This window comes from Rhinichthys klamathensis, unplaced genomic scaffold (genome assembly GCF_029890125.1).
Source record: "Rhinichthys klamathensis goyatoka isolate OS25496 unplaced genomic scaffold, OSU_Roscu_1.1 h1tg000015l_1, whole genome shotgun sequence".
Lineage (NCBI taxonomy): Eukaryota > Metazoa > Chordata > Actinopteri > Cypriniformes > Leuciscidae > Rhinichthys > Rhinichthys klamathensis.
The window spans coordinates 2,599,536-2,620,324 of NW_026606567.1; the positions used below are offsets into that span (position 1 = coordinate 2,599,536).

Genomic DNA, 20,789 nt, shown 5'->3' on the forward strand with positions numbered 1-20,789 from the left:
GAAAATACTTGCACCGACTGACAAATGCGATTTGTAATATTTTTAATTATTTTTTATAATGAGACAAATGATAAGAAAAAACGTGGCGTGAGCAGTAAAACGATTCTGGTAATTGTGTTGGGAAAGCATGGCCTTACTATTAGACATTTCAGAGAAAGAAAGTGTGTGATTAGAGTGAAAGAGTGAGGGATTAGTCAGTGAACAGAGGATATAAGAAGTGTCGTGGCTTTCATGCCAGCATAAGGCCTGCAGGGCTGACAAGCGCCTGCCGTCAATGGGACACCACTTGCCTGACACCATGGACGTTCTTAATGGCGTGACTGATTTCTCGCCGGAGCTCCTTCTCATCAAAAACAATCTGAAAGAGAAAGAGAGACTTCACAACAGGGACTTGCCACTGCACCTGTGTGGCATACCGGGTCCTCTGGGAACTTGTTGTGACTTGTTATCTCAAGATCATAGTATTTGCTGGATTCTAAACAAGTACAATCATTCAGACAAACTTTGACAGTTCAAAAGCAGACAAAACAAAGAGTTCTGTTGAAAACAGAGGCATTTACCTTGACCAGCTCGAAGGGGAAGCGTTCATGGAAAATTCGGTTAATCCGGGCACCTCCAGACAACTCTGCTGTGTCCACCTGGTCTCCGGAGCCTTCGATGCACTTCTCAAAGTCCACTCCGAACTGCTGGACCATCCTGAAAGAGGTACTCAGAGTTAGACACATCTGCCCTAGCCTAGAAATTGCTTCAGTTCGAGACGCTAGTCCCGTCACTGGACTCACTGCAGCAGAGCCTTGGTCTTTCGCGTAGGGTCATCCGGGCGGAAATTCTTATACTCTTCCACCTCCTTTTCCAGTGAGAGAAGCTGAGACTGGAGTTTGCTGCGTAAGCCGGGTAGCGTGTCCCGGATGTGGTTGGTCAATTGCTAAAAATAAAAAAAATAAAAGGAAGTGAGAATGTGATACAGTATATAAACATAATGGCACCAAACAGAGGGTGACAATCACCAAACAAAGTCATTTTCAGGAATTAGAAATATATGCATATGCTAATCTTTTCCAAAATGGAATTATTTGTGCGATTCCATGGCTAGTGTCGTGTTCCTACCTGGTTGAGGGTCTTCTGCAGATGTGGTGTTCCCATTTTTTCAGCCATGTGTCTGTAGCTGGGATGGGAGAGGAAGAACTTCCTTTCTGCCGCCATCGCAACACGAATATCCTTCTTGCCATCTATATCTTTCTGACTTCTGTTTACTACACCAATATAACCTGGGACAGAGAAAGTGACATTAAATAGCCTGTGCCAGAGCTGGATGGTGGATGGACAATATATACCCCATGCAATGGTAGAAATATGTCAACTGGAATCTTGCTATCTCCTTTTGTTCCTCCAAAGAACACTTTACATTGTATTGTATTCAAAAGTTTGGGTTCAGTATGAATTTTTTTTTCAGCAAGGTCATGTTAAATTGATCAAAAGTGACAGTAAAGACTCTTCCATTTCAAATAAATGCTGTTCTTTTGAACTTTTTATTCAACAAAGAATCCTAAAAAATGTATCATGATTTCCAGAAAAATATGAATCAGCACAGTTTTCAACATTAATAATAATAAGAAATGTTTCTTGAGCATCAACTCATCATATTAGAATGATTTCTGAAGGATCATGTGACACTAAAGACTGGAGTAATGATGCTGAAAATTCAGCTTTGGTCACAGGAATAAATTACATTTTAATATATATTAAGATATTAAAACATTTAACACTATTAGTGTTTTTACTGTATTTTTAACCAAATAAATGCAGCCTTGGTAAGCCTTGAAAAAACCTTACCAAACCCAAAGTTTTGAATAGTAGTGTATACGGTTATGGTATGGTGACATAAAATTACTCATAAATGATCAGATAATTGGCCATAATTTACACTCCTGTAATGTGATTGTTTAAAGCACAAACTGCCCACCTCTACGCAGCGGTAAGAGTTTATTTTCCAGGATATCCCGGGCGTCTGTACCCTCATCCATTAGATCCAGCTTAGTAATCACACCAATGGTGCGCACTCCTGTTGAAATACAAACAAAAATACATTAACAACAACTTGTGTTCTCTCCAAAGGGTTCTCACTCTATTGACCAATGAATTTCCATGAACTTTCCAGTTGTCTGTGATTACTTGATCAGGATTATTTTTAAAAAATCATCTAAATTCAAGTTGATTCACTAGAGCATTTGGGATTCACTAAAAAGAACCAACTAAAAAGAATGATTGGCTCATAAAGTGGAAATCACTGTGGTTTCCATGACTATGTGAACTGCATTTATCCGCCTCCTCTCGTTCTTTTATCTCTCCAGCAATCCTCACCTTGAGGGTCCACCTCTTTAGCCACCTTGAGGGCATCCGAGTTTGCCAAGTCAGTGTTGGCCGGGGTGACGGCGAGGATCAGGCAGCTTTCCCTAGTGATGAACTGCATAATCATGTCTCGAATCTGGTGCTCAATGTCGTGTGGCTGGTCGCCCACCGCAACCTTGGTCATACCGGGCAAATCAATGAGAGTCAGATTCAATACTGTTGAAGGGAGAGAGAGAGAGAGAGAGAGTGAGAGGAGTGACATTTTAACAATGGCTGCCGAGATTACGAGTGTGGACTGAGGAAAGCAGTGGTATTAAGAGTCTTTTGTTGTATTACCGTGTGGAGAGTACACTCTGAGGTTGATAGGAATAGGAGAGATGCCCTTATTGGATCCTGTAATCCTGTCGGTTTCTGCTTCAATTTCCTGCCGGACTTCATCAAAGTCCACAAACTTCCTCCCTTTGCAGTGCAAGAACTCGGCATATTCTACAAGACAGAGAGATGGAGAGTGTGGTTAAGGGTGATAGGGAGATGGGCGGACGACATTTCAGCATCAAGGCAAACAAGACTTTAAAACCATATAGTGATATTTTCACCTAAAGCCACACAGTCACTGCCATAAAATGTTTTTCACACCAGGGTTAGTATGTAATTCGCTAAAACTAAAACCATAAAAATTATTATGTTATTATGTATTAAAAAAAAACACATTTTATTTCAGCTAGTTGCCATTTAGTTTAACTAGATGTACTAGCATAGCTAAAACTGAAACTAAAATAAAGAGAATGTTGAAATTAAATTAAAAAAAAACAACAACCCGATAATAGTAATAAAAGATAATCTCAATAATACTACAATAACACTATTCCACACTAATATACAGAAGAGATTTTACGAAACATACTAATTTCCAAAAGGGCTGTATGATTTAGTTCTCACAACAAAAAAACCTATTGCAATTATTTTAGCAAATATTTCAACTGCAATTAATTATGCCTACAGTAATTATACTGATTTAAAGGGATAGGTCACCAAAAAAATACTTACTAAAATACAAATAAATAAAAAATATACAGATATTTTTATGCTAAACTAAAAAAAAAAAAAAAAAGAATAAAACATTAGGCAAGCATGTCTGAGCTTCCGTTAACTATATCTGATGTGCTCTATGTGTTGATCAATATATGAATAAAAGTTAATCTGTTTATGATATAAAGTGATTGTGTCTCTTCAGAAGAATTTGAGTTGCATGGGCTTTTAATGTAGGGACAAAAATGACAAGAGAACATGTGTCACTAACGATTATTTTTGGTAAATGATTAAATGGTCGATTATTTTGACGATTAATCGAATAATCCGATTTTTTGTGGTTGAAAATAGACCTAAGCCTTTAAAATGACTAAAAAAACATAATAACAACAACGAGGTAATATTATTTGGTTCAAATAAAGTATCAAAAGCAACTAATCATATGGTTTTACAGAACAATGTTAAAATACATAATATACATAATAAAAACGATCATCTTATGTACAGTATTATAACAAATCCCTGCAGAGGGCGCCTACGGTCTGGTGTACAGCAAATCAAATCTTTGTTTAATATTGGCCAAATGACATTTAATTAAAATGTTTACTCAATCTTTAATATTTTGGCAACTTATTTACGATAGAAATGCTCCAGGCACTGTAATTTCTCGACCAAGAATGTGTAGACGTAAAAACTTTGTTTATTATGCAAACTTAGAGCGAGGATTTAAACTTTTATTTTAAAATCACAAACAGCAGTTTCAAAATTCTAGGGTAGTTTGAGAAAATGCATTTGTACCATCCAGGAATTTAACCTCAAGAGAATTATTTTGCTTATTAGAGTGCAGATCTGGTTGCAAAAAAGCATGCTATAGTATAAGACTTCTTTTTATTCAATAAAAGCAGTTCAGCTTTGTTATGTTCCCCTTTACGGTCGATTACACTGATTTGGTAGATAATTTGTTCTGTAATGTCTTTCTGTTTGAATTAATTCTCCATCTGCACTTCCATGTTCTCGCTACATTACATTACCTCATACTGAAAGCAATATAAATGATAATTGCTTGTGGCAGAGAGATGTAAATGTTACAAGGGGAAGTTTCAGAGGAGAACTGCCTTATGAAATTGGAATAAGATGACATTATTAGTTAAAGATTAACCGTGTCATTATTGTGTCACTAGCAACATGGAACTTTTTGAAATTTGGATGAAAACATTTGAATGCGTTTTCGCCGTTCATTTACATGACAGCAATGTTTTAGGGGCCTGAAAACTGCTTTTCAAACAGCATTTCACCATTTCATTTGATAAAAAACTACACAGTAACTCATAGGTCTTCATGACAGCCTGCCAAAATTTCGGCTTAACTTGAAGAAATGATGACAAAAATATATTACTATTGTAAAGTCGAATGCACTGTAATTATACAGTTAATTAAAACATTATTTTTAAAGGATTTCTAGCCCATGTTTTAATTTAAACCTATGTTTGCTGGCCAAAAAATAAGAGGAATCGTTTCAATTTCGTTTGATTACATTGTATAAGATTAATTAAATTGCTAACGTTTTATGATATTCAATTGAATTTTTAAAATGTTAGTGCCCTATGAAATGTTTTTATTTTATTTTATTTTTATTCTGTGTTGTCGGTTTTAATTTTCAGTAATCTGTGTTTTATGATTTAATACAAATTTATTATTGAAAACACTGGTAATCAAATGAATGTCTATAATTAGTTGTTGTCTAATTATATAATATATCATTTTTTTATTATTAAAAAAAATGTGTCATTTCAAGTCCAATCCAGAAAAATTAAAAGCGGAATTTGCGGAATGATTAAAGTGGATTTCATAGGGCCCTTGATGTGTCATTTGATGTGACACATTTGTCACACTAAATATTATGGGCACCGTGTATGAATAAGCATGAAAGCATGTGGTTTCAATCAACCACATATTACGTACCTGAGAAGGCTTTGTTCAGTTGTGCTCATTAACACACTCACCAGCTTTGTTGTTAACTAGCTGCAGAATGAGAGGCCTGCGGGTGACGATGCCTGAGCCTCGGGGAAGGAAATCCCTGTAAAAAAACAACGAGAGAAAGTGAGTATGGATGGACGAGAGGCAAACACTCCCGAGTCATTCATAGCAAATTTCAGCTCAATTTTCAGGGGTGGTGAGTTTGATCAAATTATTCATGAGAGGAGCGAAGGTTTAGGGGCAACCTCTTTGCATTCATATCAGAACACACACACAAACCAAGACGCTATCATGGTCCCTTGTAGCAATGAATATTAAAACATGGTGGCAACAATTCCAAAGAGGCTGCAATGCTTTTGCAAATGAATGGCCACAGCCGTATCTTACAGCCAAATCAGGGTACATTTAATAACACTGTTGCGTATTATAAACACCCTCTGAGATCAAACTGTGAGCAGAGAGCAGTTTCAGCCCTTTACACCCACAGATTTAACAAAGCACAGAGGACAGAACAGGTACGGTGTTAATGGTAATATCAGGAAAAATGTTTTCATACCACAAAGCATCGCAAGTGATGAAATAAGTCTCACAGTTAAAGCCAAAATAGAACCAATTTGTCAGAATTCATCATTGGTTTGCAAATCGAACTACACTGGTTGTGCTGTGTTTTCGATTCTTTAAAAAAAAAAAGCTCATAAGAATCACTCGTATGGGAATCGGACTGCACTGGTCGTGCAATAGATCCTGAATCAGTATTGCCTCGCTGCTAAGTAACGTACATGGGACGACTTTTACGCTAAACGTTTTCATTTTCTAACCCTAAAGGCCCATTCACACCATGGAGTGGACAATAAAAACCATAACTATAACGATCAAGTTCTAAGTCCAGAGCACAACGATAACAACACAGAGGAACGTTCTAGAAATACTTTTTTTTTCCAGCTGATGTGCAATAAAAGACATTGACAGCCAATTAATACAGTATTTAAAGCAGCAGAGAGCAGACAATAACTAACCTCTTCTCAGTGTCTGCGCATGCGTCGTGTCGCTCTCGTGAACTCACGTCAGAGGCCCACACAGAAGAAAATTAATAGTTGAATAAAGTCGTTATTTTTGTGTGTTTTTTGGCACACAAAAAGTATTGTCATCGCTTGATAAACTTAAGGTTGAGCCACTGTAGTCACTTGGACTATTTTAACGATGTCTTTACTAACTTTTCTGGGCCGGCAGATGCAATTGCCTAGCAGCCTATGGAGGAGTGATCCGATTTAATCAAAAATATCTTAATTTGTGTCCCGAAGATGAACGAAAGTCTTACGGGGTTGGAACAACATGAGGGTGAGTAATTACTGACAGAATTTTCATTTTTGGGTGAACTAACCCTTTAACTAACGCATAGGCCTATTCAACTACTTAAAGGGATAGTTCACATAAAAGTAAAAATTCTGCCATCATTTATTCACTCTAATGTTGTTGCAAACCAGTATGACTTTCTTAGAACAAAATTCTTCTAAATATCTTCTTAGAAGAAAGAAACATGATTTGTTGCAGGGTGCATGATGACTGAATTATATTTTTGGATGAACCAATTCTTTAACAACTCCTGCGCTATAAACAGGTCTGTTACCTTACCATAACAAAGATTTCTGTAAAAAAAAAAAAAAAAAAAAATCTAGAAAGTACTCAAACTGTCGATCTACCATGATAGCAGCTGACCTGAAATATAAATTTGAACGTAGAAGAATTAGTTTATACTATGAACATTTGCATTTATTTACTTGCGTCCGATATGTTTCAGGCCTTTGGGACACTATAAAACCACATGATGAAATGCCTATGATGTGTCTTTTTTTCCAAATGGGAAGCTTTGATGGTATCCCACATGCTGTGGGTGTGTTGAGCGTGTCTGCGGGTTCGAGAGTCCAATCACAGCCTGTCTTAATGAGTAAGCCTGTCTCTCCATGAGTTCCTGCTCTACATCTGGTCCTGATCAAAGCCAGTGCAGTCAGCTGTGAATCCAACAGCCATTTCCCCGAAATCACCGGCCCACCTAACGCACAATGCAGCAGAGCCCGAAGGGAAAGACAAACCATGCTTTAAAACACACACACAGACAGTAACACAAAAAAAGAAGAGTCATACACAAAGAGACGATGAGACAAAACATGGCTTGTTGACAATAAGGACTGCCCAATGGCCCGGGGCCAGCGAGAAAGACGCTGAGGTTCCAGCTGTCACTGGAATTGTCAGTGGCCCGACTGCTGTGTTGCCATGAAAGTTGATCATTTCCAAATGTTTAAGTCTTGCCAGCTTAAAGGTGCAGTAAGCGATTTCTGAGAAACGCTGTTGATATTTGAAATCACCAAAGCAAACACACCCCTATCTTGATACCTCTGCCCCCAAATTCACAAACATGCTATGCAGCACAGGCACCTCCCCCCTCATGAGTGGACACGCTCCTTACTGCTGATTGGCTACAAGTGTGTTTTGGTGCTCGTCTGATTAAGGCCCCGTTTACACGATGGGAAAACGCAGATATTTCTCTGCGTTTTGCCCTCTCATTTACACGAAAACGCCGTTTTTATCACAGAAAACGATTATTTCTAAAAACTCCGGGCAAAGTGGAGATTTCTGAAAACGCCGGTTATGTGTTGCCGTGTAAACTGGGAGAAACGGGGTTTTAGGTTCTCTCTTGTCGATTCTGAGGATTTTGATTGGGTTGCATGGCTTTATCCTTCTCCCTACACTGCCGCCCATAGGTTTGGCATAGTTATGATGGCGCTCGACGGCGTATTTATGCGGGTGTGTGCACGATGTTATTTTTGAAAACGGAGAGGGAGAAAATATTCGTTTCTCTAAATACCCGGCTATGTGTAAACGTTGCCTAACTTTTCTCAGAAATCACTTACTGCACCTTAAAAGGTGAAGTATATAATTTCTGCAACACTAGTGGCACCTTGGAGAATTATTGCATTTGCAACAATCTTGCAAATGCCCCTTTCACGCCTCCCTCAACTCAAACATCACAACAGCTCTTACTGGTGCTTGTCAAGGCATGTCTCAACATGTGTTTTCAATAAACTGTCCAACATATTAGGAATACTTTTAGCTGTGTTGTTATGTGTCATGAGTAAGTACTGTAATTGAGTAGACTTAACACTTGGTCTAGAGCGAACGCGCGCGTGCATCTCTTATAATATAATAAACCTATCCAACGTATCTGCTCCGGGCACATTTTTTGATATGACGTGCCACAACTGTTTGAGGCGGTCTACACTGGACAAATCATAGCAAAAATTCTAAACTACATTTGTCTTTCTGAACAGGTGCATGATGGTATTGCAGTGTTCATTGTAGCGCGTAGCATTGCAACACCCTGTTCGCTTAGTCCCGTTTAATCTCTGAAGGTCTAAATGCAGCAAACTGTGGCTTGCACTTATGTAACAGAAGCTGAATGTCTTTTTCCATGTAAAACTTCATGGTCAAACTTCGGCTAAACACCCTCTGGCTCCGCCTATTTTGGCCACGCCCCAAACTCTTGTTATAGGTTGAGCTGGAAAGAGATACGTATACAGTCGGATATGTTATAAAGTCCCCCTGTGGTGAAAATCAAGTTTTTAATGTTATTTATATGTCTATTTGGTAGGGGTGTAACGGTTCACAAAATTCACGGTTCGGTTCGATACGATACAGTGGTGTCACAGTTTGGTATGTTTTCGATACAGCAAAAAGAAAGAAATGCCAGGGAAATTTCCCATTCTTTTTTTTTTTTTTAATAAATGGGAGTTTTCCTACATGTTGAAACTTTTATTTTTATAAATGGGGGTAATCTTTGAAGGATGAGCAAATAATGTATAATATTTGTTAAAACATAATATTTTAGTTTTGAAGTGCTGGAAATAGATGTGTGACGTTACGTACTTGAAAGCATTTGACTATTTCACCCAAACTTCCATGGTTACAGTTAGTGTTGCTACATTAAATCCATGGTGAATGTTGCTGGACTTAATCCTATAACTAGTTCATTCATGGCACAATGTTTCTCGCAGCGCTGTTTGATCCGTTAATAACGGAGACATTTGAATGTTTCTCACTAGATCTCGCAGCGATGTTATTACTTCAAATGCTTTCTTTACTAGATCTCTCAGCGCTGTGTATTGACCATAGACAGGTAGTGACAGTGTCGCTTGATCAAGATCGGCTCGCGCTGCACTGACATTGGTCCGAACTGATAAACGGTCCGTGAAGCACAAAATAAGTTTCGTTCCGCTTTCATTACGTTTGCCATTTGATCCTGTGCAATGTTGTGGTGGTTTTTGTTCGGCAGGAAAAATGGTCCAACGAATCGTTCAGTTTGTAATGCGTATTGCGTACCGAACTGAAAGCCTTGTACCGAACGGTTCAATACGAATACTACACCCCTACTATGTTTTTAATATGCTTTAAGACAAACCATGTGCAAATTCATAAGTCAACGTCATTGCTGAGTATTTTCTCCTTAAAACTGGAGTGAACCAAAGACAGTCTCAAAAACACAGTTTGAAATCGCTGGTGTTTCTGACGTCACAAACTACCTTGTAACCAATCAGGTCAACGAGTGGATCTCTGAGCTGGTGCGAGTGAGTGGAGGCGGGGATCATTTGCATATTCACAGCACCACATATACTAAATGAGGCAAGGTGTAGAGTTACATTCAAGCTATTTTAAGTCATGAAGAATTTTTTTCAAGGAAACAACTTTTAAATATGTCATTTTGGTGATGAAATATGAGTTTTAAGGGATAAAATTATTGACTACACAGGGACTTTAAGTGAACGTAAACACTTGGGAACTTAATCGTTTGAACCTTATATTAGTTAGGCTAGTAGTTTTTTGCCGTAGTATCAAAATCTGATTTGAAAATTGTGAAATTTCACTGTCATAATAAGCTAATTTATTAGATTACAAGGTAACATGGGAAAACCAGCAAAAACAATAACATTGATTTTGTTGATTTCCGGTGGGGCCAGTGAAAATTTCCATAGCGTTGAGCCCAGCAAAAGTAAGCTAGAGCTTTCAAGTGTGGCCTATGTTGAAGACAGCCCGTTTGGCTGCATGAAGCACGTGGCTGTACGACAACGGCCAATGCCTGGAGGGGGAGAAGGGCGAACGAAAACAGGCCAGAGAGCTGTGTGCTGGCATAACCCCGCATCCATGGCTCTCGACTTACACCCACTCTGCCAGCAAAGTCAAACACCTACACACACCCACACACACTCATTAAAAAAGATGCCCAGTAAATACACAAGTGCGCAACGGACCGAGGCGCATTGCAAATAGGAACAAAATACCCATATGGTATATGCTACGAGAGCTCCGGAAGACTTCGTTTCTCGCTTATTTCCAGAGCAAACAGGCAGGTGGGCTGCTGTCCATTATTCATGGGCTTTAAATGATAGAGGAGGCTGAGCAGATTGTGTATCATTTCATCCATTATACATGCACAACCGCAGAGCGGCGCAGAGAGAGTGGAAAGAGACCGGGAGGAACAGACAGGACTCGTCTCACTTCAGATACACCCAGCGTGAGTCTCCGTCCACCAGCTAATAACCTGCTCTCATTATACAAAATATGAGCAAGCACAGAACAGAACAGCTCCGAAGAGTTCACTCATTATAGAGAGGATGGGTCATGGAAAAACTGCATTTTTCTTGTTTGTTTGAAATATGAGCGCGTAAACCCGCCAAGAATGGATCTCGTTCAGCCCAAAATCAAAGAGAAAGAAATGAGAAATAATGGAAGCCTATTTTTTTGGGCCATTACGTTTTTCTAGACTGTAACATTTAAAGGTGCTGTAATCATTTTTTTGGAATAGCAGGTATGAAATGTCCCTGACACCTGACAGATATCACTGAAAATAGATGTGCTAATCACATCTGTCTCGATGAAAAAAAAAGAGAAAAAGTTAGCCCTCACTTTTTCAGCCAATCAGAAAACTCTAGAAATGGGTCAGTGTGTGGCGGTGGTGCTTTACAGGGGATGGATTAAAGATGTACCCTTTTTGAGAGCGTTTTAACAGTGTTAGTCTATAGAATGGTAAAGCACAGCATGCTATGGAAGCTTGTTTCCGCCACAGAATTTAAAAATAAAGGTTAAAGTAACACCAGGTAACTTTTCAACCTTCATAATATATTTCCAAGTCTCTTGTGATGGTACATCGACTTACAATAGGTTGAATGACACGTCTGCCATAGCCTGACGGGGTCTGTAGCGTTTTTAATCGTACTTTTAAACTTCAGGTTTCGGGTAGTAACCGGCGAACAAAGAGAACTACAAAATTCGACTGCTTTACGGCATATAAGTCACATCCACCACCACCCCCACTTCCTTAAAATCGGACGTGCGAGCCAAATGTTATAGTCATGGCCGAAGCAGCACAGAAAAACAAGAAAGCAAAGGTTTTACCGGAGCAAAGCAAAAAGAGAAAAAGAGAAAGTGATCGCGTTAAAGGCAGAACGAGGATCAACATTGGGCCAGCATTTTCTCGCTGGCGTGAGCTGAAGGAGGAGGAGGGGTGCCCGACCGATGCGGACTTGGCAAAAAAAAAAATCAAAAAATCAAATGAAAGCCTATGTCTAAACGGCGTGTACAAGTTTGGTAGGGGCTAAATTCTTGCAAGTAAATATATAAGATAGGGATGCACCGATCCACATTTTTTCACTTCCGATCCGATCCCGATACCTGAATTTGGATATCGGCCGATACCGATACTTTTCCGATACCAGAGCTGTGTTTGCTTTAATATTATTATTATCATTATTGTTGATTTTATATGATGCTGAAATAAACTCCTCTCTACAGGCAAGTATGATATGTACGTATGTATGCATGTATGTCAATATATATATATATATATATATATATATATATATATATATATATATATATATATATATATATATATATATATATATATATATATATATAATAGATAAACAAAAGATAGACAATTAAACAAAGATACACATTATACAGGCCTACACAGTGCTTTAATTTCAGGAAGGTCTACTAACATTATTCAGGTATGGTCTAAAAATAATTATAATAAAGTAATCAAAAGTAAAATAGCACTGCAAAGTTTATCATAGATAGATTTATGCTTATTAAAGCTAAAGTTATTCATTCAAGAGCTGTGAGTGATTTTCTCTTTGCCTTTTGTTGTTTGATTCTCAGTAATGGAGCAATCGTCAGCATGTTTATTAGACTGCTTCCCCTTTAAGAACGAGTGCACCATATTTTCTCCCAACTATTTCCATAACTACGTCCATTTTAGACAAACTGTTTAAGTGAATCTCCAAGCCGGTCATTTTGACATTTTTGTGTAGGCTACATTTGATCGTTTAGACGTGCATATGAAGCCCAAAGTATAATGTGCTTGTCTCGTTGCGGTCTGTTTCGGAGCGCGCGACGCGGGAACAGCTTCTCTTGCGCAGATTTTTGTGCTTTTAATAGCTTTTTTATTATTAAAAGCGTCCCGCAATATAGCAACAGTAGAGACTGCATTTTACAACAATCACCGATCATGCTGATGGGCTGTCGTGTTGTGCGCGCTGTGGCACCGCGTGAGAGATCTCTCTCTTTCTCTTCTGGACTGTGAATAGCAAACATGCATCACAGACAAATGGTTTAATTAATACGGCTTTGCAAACATTGCATTTTGCTGTCTTGCTCTGCTGCGGTGTTTCCAGAGTGAAGTATTTCCACCATAGGATTTCCACACAGCGAACATGTTGGCAGCTCAAAGCTATCCTGCTAGCTGGCTGCAAACTGCGGAATGGATTTCCTGAGGGGGGGTCTCTGTGTCTCATTGAGCCGTGCCTCCGTTCAGGATATCCATTCCACAGTTTGCAGCCAGCTAGCAGACTAGCCGGCGGGCCGCGGGAATCACTTTTGGAGTCGTTTCAGCAGACTACGTTAAAGCGCAGACATGGCTCATGGATATCGGATATCTCCGCAGGTTGGATCGGGAAAATCCGATACGTGAATTACGCTGGTATCGGTCCCGATACCGATACTGGATCGGATCGGCCCCATCCCTAATATAAGATGTACAAAATCATATTTTAGGATACCTAACATGTCTGTGATATTTGTTTATTTGTCTTGCCTCAAGCTATAATGCAAATCGATTTGTAAAATTTGCAGATTCATTTATGGTAGCTTGATATTATAATATTGACGATATATGGTTATTATCAACCACTCAAACATTGCATTGAAGTATCATATAGATTCAGTAAAACGGTAACCAATAGACTAGGCTTAAAGACAAGACGCAAGCAGAACACCAGCATGCGACCTCCTCCTACAGTGTTCAGGGCTATCATGGTTTTCAACAATTGCACGTGCATGTAGGATGACGTGCATGTGAGTTTACGACAGTAGTAGAGGTCTAGAGGACAATACTGTTTCCCAACTGTAGGGGGACCCCACCCCGAGAGCAAAAGTAACCTGGTGTTACTTTAATTGCGATTTTTTTATCTAACAATTATGACTTTTTCTCACAATTGCGAGTTTACATCTCGCAATTCTGACTTTTTTTCTCAGAATTTTATGTTTATAGCTCGCAATTCTAACTTTATAACACGCAATTGGGAGATATAAAGTCAGAATTGCATGATAAAACGTCGCAATTCTGAGGAAGAAAGTCAGTCTTTTTTTTAGCATTGGACTTAAAGGGTAACTAAACCCCTGGTCAGAGCCTGACTCCACCCACTGGCAATATTTGCACCTGAGATGGGTCTCTCTGTAGGCAAGGGCGTGGTTAGCTGGTGCCTGCTTACATCACAGGGCACCACAACGTCCAATAGGAAAATTCAACTGCAGTAGCCACCGTTCAACCTGAAGAGGGCAGCACTCAGACGTTTTTACACCATATATTGTAGAATTAAAACACTTTATACCCAAATGTCAAAAGAAATTACTTGAATCAATGAACAGCATTTATAAAGCCACAGTCTTTAGAGATCATTAACTAAAAATAAGCTGTTTTAGGGTTTAGTTACCCTTAAAGGGGTCATATAATGGTACATGCACTTTTACAAGTTGATTGTACTGAAATGTGTGTTGGCAGTGCCTGTACACAACCATCATATAATGATAAAAATCCATCCAGTGTTTTTGTTTTAATCTCCTTATATGTTTTCCCCTGCCTCAAATTGAGCCGTTCGTTTTTGTGACGTCAATAAAACGGACGCCCCTCCCGCGATTGTTGATTGACAGCAGTGATTCAACACAGACCCGCCCTCGCTCGTCCTGTCAATCATAGTCCGCGCGGATCGGCGCGGTCATTGTTGATATGCTGGAGCTGTCTATGAGCAGAATGGCGTCTAAGCGATTGTGGTGTTCTGTTCTTGGGTGTAATAACGAACACAGCAGTCATTTTAATGTTCCTATATCCGAACCACTGAAGACGCAGTGGCTGAGTTTTGTTTTCGAAGGGAATATTCCCCACGAGCAACGTCAATGCTCTCATGTTTGCGCGAATCATTTCTCACCAGACTGCTTTTTAAACGAGGATCAGTGTAAAGCTGGTTTTGCTGAGAAGCTGCACCTGAATAAAGGATCGGAACCTATTCGTCTTCCTGCTGAACCTTCAGAAGAACTAAAGTGAGTGTAACGTTTTATTAATCTTTATATATATTTATATGAATCTTTGCAAATCGCCAGCTGCACGCTTCACGATGAATGCGTCGGTTTACACTCAGGGTACATTACAGCATGTTTTCTATGTACAACGTTCTCAATATAATTCATAATCCCACGTTTATAATGAACAACGCGTTATGGATATTGTGTTATTGTGTTACAAACGGTGTATGCGCAGAACAGAGAGGCGGGGTGAGCAAAGCTCATTATCATTTAAAGTCATATGCACTGAAACGGCGTGCTGAAAACAAAGCTGTTTTTGACCAGGTAAAATAAGTGTTTTCTTACAATACTAATGAGAATTTTTAATTAAAGTATATTACAAACTTTTAATTTAGACCCTAAAGAATCATATTAGCTTGTACAAAAATGGCATTATATGACCCCTTTAAACTCACAATTGCGAGTTTATTTCTCACAATTCTGAGAAAACATGTCAGAATTGCGAGATACAAACTCATAATTGCGAGAAAAACTTCTGACTTTATAACAGGCAATTGCGAGGTTATATTTCGCAATTCTAGCTTTATAACACACAATTGTGAGTTTACATCTCACAATTCTGACTTTATAACACGCAATTGCGAGATAAAAAGTCGCAATTATCTTTTAAAATGTTTTATTCTGTGGCGGAAAACAAGCATCCATAGCATGTTGTTAGCATGTTAGTGAAAATATTACAGATTAAAAAAATAACTATACTATTCAAAAGGTTTGGTGGTCTGTAAGGTTTTTTCGTAAAGGATTAAGTCTCTTATGCACTCCAATCATTTATTTGAAAAATATACAGTAAAAACGGTAGTATTGTGAAATAGTTTTTACAATTTAAAATAGCTATTTCTATGTTAAAATACTGTAAAATGTAATTCATTCCTGTGATCAAAGCTGAATTTTCAGCATCATTACTCCAGTCTTCAGTGTCACATGATCCTTCAGAAATCATTTTAATATGATGATTTGACGCTCAAGAAACATTTCTTATTATTATCAATGTTGAAAACTTTTTTTTTGGAAAGTGTGATAGATTTTTCAGGAATCGTTGATGAATAAAACCTAACAGCTTTTATGTGTGTGTATACTATGCATATAAAACTATAAACCATAGTTACCTTGACCTAACCATGGTAATGAGGAGCCATATAGCCATTCATGGTTATGATCTTATGCTACAGTTAAACTAGGAACTATGTTAAAATATTCATAAGAGTGAGCACACAGTGGAATCAAGGGCTTTAGAGCTGGACTTCCATGAATAATGGACCAAACTATCATTTTTCTCCTCTGATTGTTCAGAACAAATCTGGCCTTGTTTGCCTTTATGTATTCCAAGAGATGACTTAAATCATTAAAAGCCTGATGAAAGGGAAGCTAAGAAGATCTGTGAGAGAATAGGAAACACAATGTAAGCTGCAGTTAGAATATTTTAACAACCTTTATACATAAGCCAAGTTATAGTTTGACTTCCCGCATTACAAAGAATGGTAATCGTGATTTTGATTCAAATAGACTGCAGCAATTAATATTTTGTCAAAACTTTAGTAAATTATGTTATTTTATTTAGTTGTCTGTTATCATGGGAGAATTTTGATCTCTATTTGAAACCAAAAAAAAATATTCTCAATTTATCAAGACTCGTGCAGCTCTAGCAGCAACTAAAGCCGCCTTTCCTGCGAACGACATTCGCAGTCGCACGAACTTTGAAACTGATCGTGAAGCAACCGTTACCTCGGCTTATTCCCCATGGTAAAATTAATGTACTCACACAAAACAAATGACACTCAATACATCTAAAATAAAAAAACAGTACATTTTATAAAGCTAATCAACATAAATATTGATTTAATAATTCTAAAATAATTATCTCAGCCATGATTATTTATAACCGCCATTTTACAGAAATTAGCATACGGAATAACTTTAAAGTGTTAAAAAAAATATTGTTTAAAGGTGCAGTGTGTAACATTTTTGAGTATCTATTAACAGAAATGCAATATGACATCCATAACTATGTGTTCAGTGGTGTATAAAGAACTTACTTAATAAACCGTAATGTTTTTATTACCTTAGAATGAGGCATTTATATCTACATAGGCGCGGGAATCCCCTTCTATGAAGGTCGCCATATTGTGACGTGATGTTTCTACCGTAGCCGAACGCGAACAAACAGCGTTACAGAGCGCGTTTCGTCACTACCTTGAAAGAGAAGCCGCAGGAAGCTAGAAGAAGATAGTCATAAACACTGTGTGTAGTGACTTTTCCCTTGTCAGTGGTGTAAATATGTAGTTGGATTGTTTCATGTAACTTAATTCTTCTCCCTCGCTGTGTTATGGCTTTGCTATGTGGGGATAAATGTGCTGGTTACGTTCGTGAGACAGCTGATTAGTAGGCTACTCTTGTCATTGACCGTAAAACAGTTACAGGAATCACCAACCCGTCGATCTTGGAAGCATTTTAAGTCGATCGAGTTTCCAAAATCAGAGAAAAAAAGCCTATTGTGTGTAGTAAGTGGTGTCTAGGGGATGTGGAGGCGCGCGCGCTGTTACAATCATGTCATTTCTGCCGCACGCACCTTTGGGCTCATGCGGACGCATCGAGTTTAAACAAGGCTTAACGCTTTAACCAGCTCAGCCACAGTAACAGCTCATATTAGCCAGCTAAACTTTTACTACCCTGTTAGAAAAAATATACAGTTGCATAGTTTCATGTGGTTCTTCTCCCTCGCTGTATTACCTGAAACTTTATCCATGATGTGGTTTATAATGGACTGTGGTACAGAAACTTGGTTTACGCTGGCTATTCTCTGCTGTCTCAGATGACGATGTTTGTCCCGTTTTAGCCACCGTAGCTTCTTCGAAAGGGAGGGGTGAGCGGTGGGCTGAGCCCTTAGTGTAAACTCGCAACCGAACCGCTAGATGTCGCTAAAAGTCACACACTGCACCTTTAATTCGAACTTAACACATCAGGTCGTCCGTTCGCATACGATCTAGCCGCAGAAGTACAAAAATTTCAATGCATTTGAAGAATGTTGATGAGTTTTTTTTATGTTCCACAGAAGAAAGAAAGATTTACAGGTTTGAATGAATCCTGGGAACCAGGAAAACCAATCCAACCCAATTTGAATGATCAACACATGTTCAGTGTTTTCATCATGAAAACACAAGTTTCTGTACACAGAGATCAGCCAATCAAAACAAAGACATTGATGATGCAAAAGACAAATGCAAGACTTAAAGGTACAGTACCAAAAACATGCTGTTTAATCCTAATCAACAATGAGATAGTGCAAAATGGTCATGTAAAGTGCATATTTTTGGACGTGATCACAGTACCATCACTATAGTGTTCTGAACCAGTTCTCAATAGTAAAAAAAATAAAACTTTTTGTGGAAGTGCTGCACAATAAGCAACATTTGGAATAACAAAAACAACTTCCTTTATCTTATACAATTCATAATTAATAACTGATGGGTTCAGTAACAGTTTCACATTTGTCACAAAACAGCCCGTGGCATTATCTGCCTGCCTTACACAAGGGTCACCCTGTGTTCTCGCTCCAGTTTTATACTCCTCCCAGAGTGAACACAGCTAAATGAACAACAGCCCCACCTAAAGCAGCCGGCGGAGCCAGATAGCAGGAGTCACGCAGAACAATGACATCAGCCCTGCAATAAACAGCCATGATGGAGGCGCTGGCCTGCAATTGGATCAAGTCGGTTGAAACCAGCAGGAGAAAGATCTTGAAAATCCAGTTCGGCAGGATGAAATTTGACCAACAATCTCAACTCATTCTACTTGGCATGTTTTAACGGCAGATGCGACACGGATTGGGCTAATTAATATGTGTAACTTACTAATGTTTACTGAGCTCTGATTGTGTCCGTGAGATGAATAGTGCTTTTGTTTGTTAATTCCCAGCTGTCTAAATGTTAGTATGGCGGATAAAGGCCCGACAGAAGGTCAGAGAGCTTGCTAAAGCACTAAGGTAACACTGTTGCTCATAACGTGCCATGCAGTTTTTATTATTATATTTGAACAGACGTTGTTTATCAGACTCAACTGTGCTCCAGTGGTTATTTATTCAAATATGGTGCCGCCTATGTGCTCAATTGAGCTCTCTCTTCAGATGGCCCTACACTAAGGATAGGGGCCAGTGTGAAAGAGTTTCGAGTCAGCTGACAGAACGGTCTTGCCCGTATTGGGTCAATGAACTCAAGTCATAACGTGCACTTGCATCTCTAAATGCTTTTATGATAAGAAACAGTCAGTTATATCTTACGGACAGGACAAAACATCTGATATGCTAAATTAGATCTGTGAATTTGTGTGAATTCGGTCTATTTGACCTGCCGCTGTCTTACAGTTAATCATTCTTAAAGGGGTTATGTGTAAGAATTTGCATTTATTAATCGCTTTTTGCATTGCCAATGTGTGAACAGCTTGTTTTAACTTAAAAACCGAGACCTTCCTCGACTTCCTATGTGAAGGACTCGGGCTGGTGTCACCAGGAAAAATCAAACGGATGCGGCGTTTACGCGTGCTCCCCAAGAACCTCTCTTACATTCACATGAAACAAATGCGTACACATTTTCAGGATAATGCCGAAAGAGCTACTGTAATGTCCCCAAAATCCAAACCATAGTCTTACATAGCCTATAGACTCAAATGTACTTTATAATCAAACTATCATAACTCTGTCATTTTAATTGCCTCATCTGTTGACTATAGGCTGGGTATCGATACCTTGACTTCAATACTGGTTCCTTTTTTTCTATACCAATTTTATGAAATCCATTTTAACAAGATTACATTACATATTACCTAAAAATATGTAATAAATGGACTGCATTTATATAGCGCTTTCACAGACCCAATGGCCACCAAAGCGCTTTACATATTGCCTCACATTCACCCACTGACGGCCCATTCACTCACTCATTCATACACCGACGGTAATGTTTTTTGACTTTTTTACGGTGGCCGAGAAAGCTCAACACGCTGCAACTGAAGAAAACACATGCAAATAAAAGAAAACACATACAAATAAATTAAAAAAACGCATGCAAAGAGAAAAAACACCCGCAAATGAAGAAAACATCTTATCAGTTTCACAACACAAGGTAGCTCCAAATACTCACAACACCTCCAAATACAGAAACGTGCTGCAAAAGCTCACAACACAAATACAGAAACGCGCTGTAAATAACACAGACCACAACGGAAATGTTTCCAGGGGAACCAAATAAGTGACGAACCCGGCTATTATTTGCCTTTGTTATTTGCAGCGCGTTTCTGTATTTGATTGTGAACTTTTGCAGCGCGTTTCTGTATTTGGAGCACACGTGTGTTGTGAAACTGATGATGATGGTTTTTTTTATTTGCAGGTGTTTTTATTAGTGCTGGGCCGTTATCGGCGTTAACGTGCTGCGTTAACGTGAGACTCTTATCGGGCGATAAAAAAAAATATCGCCGTTAATCAAAGTTGGGTTGGGATCATAAATAGCTTTTTCGAATATCGTTATATTTTCGCGCAATTCTAATGTGTAGTATGACGCCGCGCCTACTGTCACAGATCGCGCAGTAGGGTATTTTCCTGTCAGGGACACAAGGTGTACTTTTACTTTGTTACATTGGGCGACGTTCCTCTCGTTACTTTATTTTAATGCAATACGTTGTTAAATGAGTTTATTCCAAGCGCGCTGTGTCCTTTGTATGGGCATGAGCGATGCTCATTTACAAATGAATCACTC

At 38.7% G+C, this 20,789-nt stretch overlaps 1 protein-coding gene across 9 annotated transcripts in view; it reads right to left on the reverse strand.

The window, feature by feature from the left end:
- dnm2a (dynamin 2a) overlaps positions 1-20,789 on the reverse strand; it is a 60,833-nt gene that overhangs the window by 29,362 nt on the left and 10,682 nt on the right. For all 9 annotated transcript variants that reach the window (XM_056232676.1, XM_056232667.1, XM_056232629.1 and 6 more), the window contains exons 2-9: positions 5,382-5,455; positions 2,686-2,835; positions 2,362-2,565; positions 1,964-2,062; positions 1,108-1,268; positions 783-925; positions 561-696; positions 291-358 (exon numbers count right to left, since the gene is read on the reverse strand). In XM_056232676.1, the coding sequence (XP_056088651.1) occupies positions 291-358; positions 561-696; positions 783-925; positions 1,108-1,268; positions 1,964-2,062; positions 2,362-2,565; positions 2,686-2,835; positions 5,382-5,455 (1,035 nt within the window). The remainder of the gene's footprint in view (positions 1-290; positions 359-560; positions 697-782; positions 926-1,107; positions 1,269-1,963; positions 2,063-2,361; positions 2,566-2,685; positions 2,836-5,381; positions 5,456-20,789) is intronic.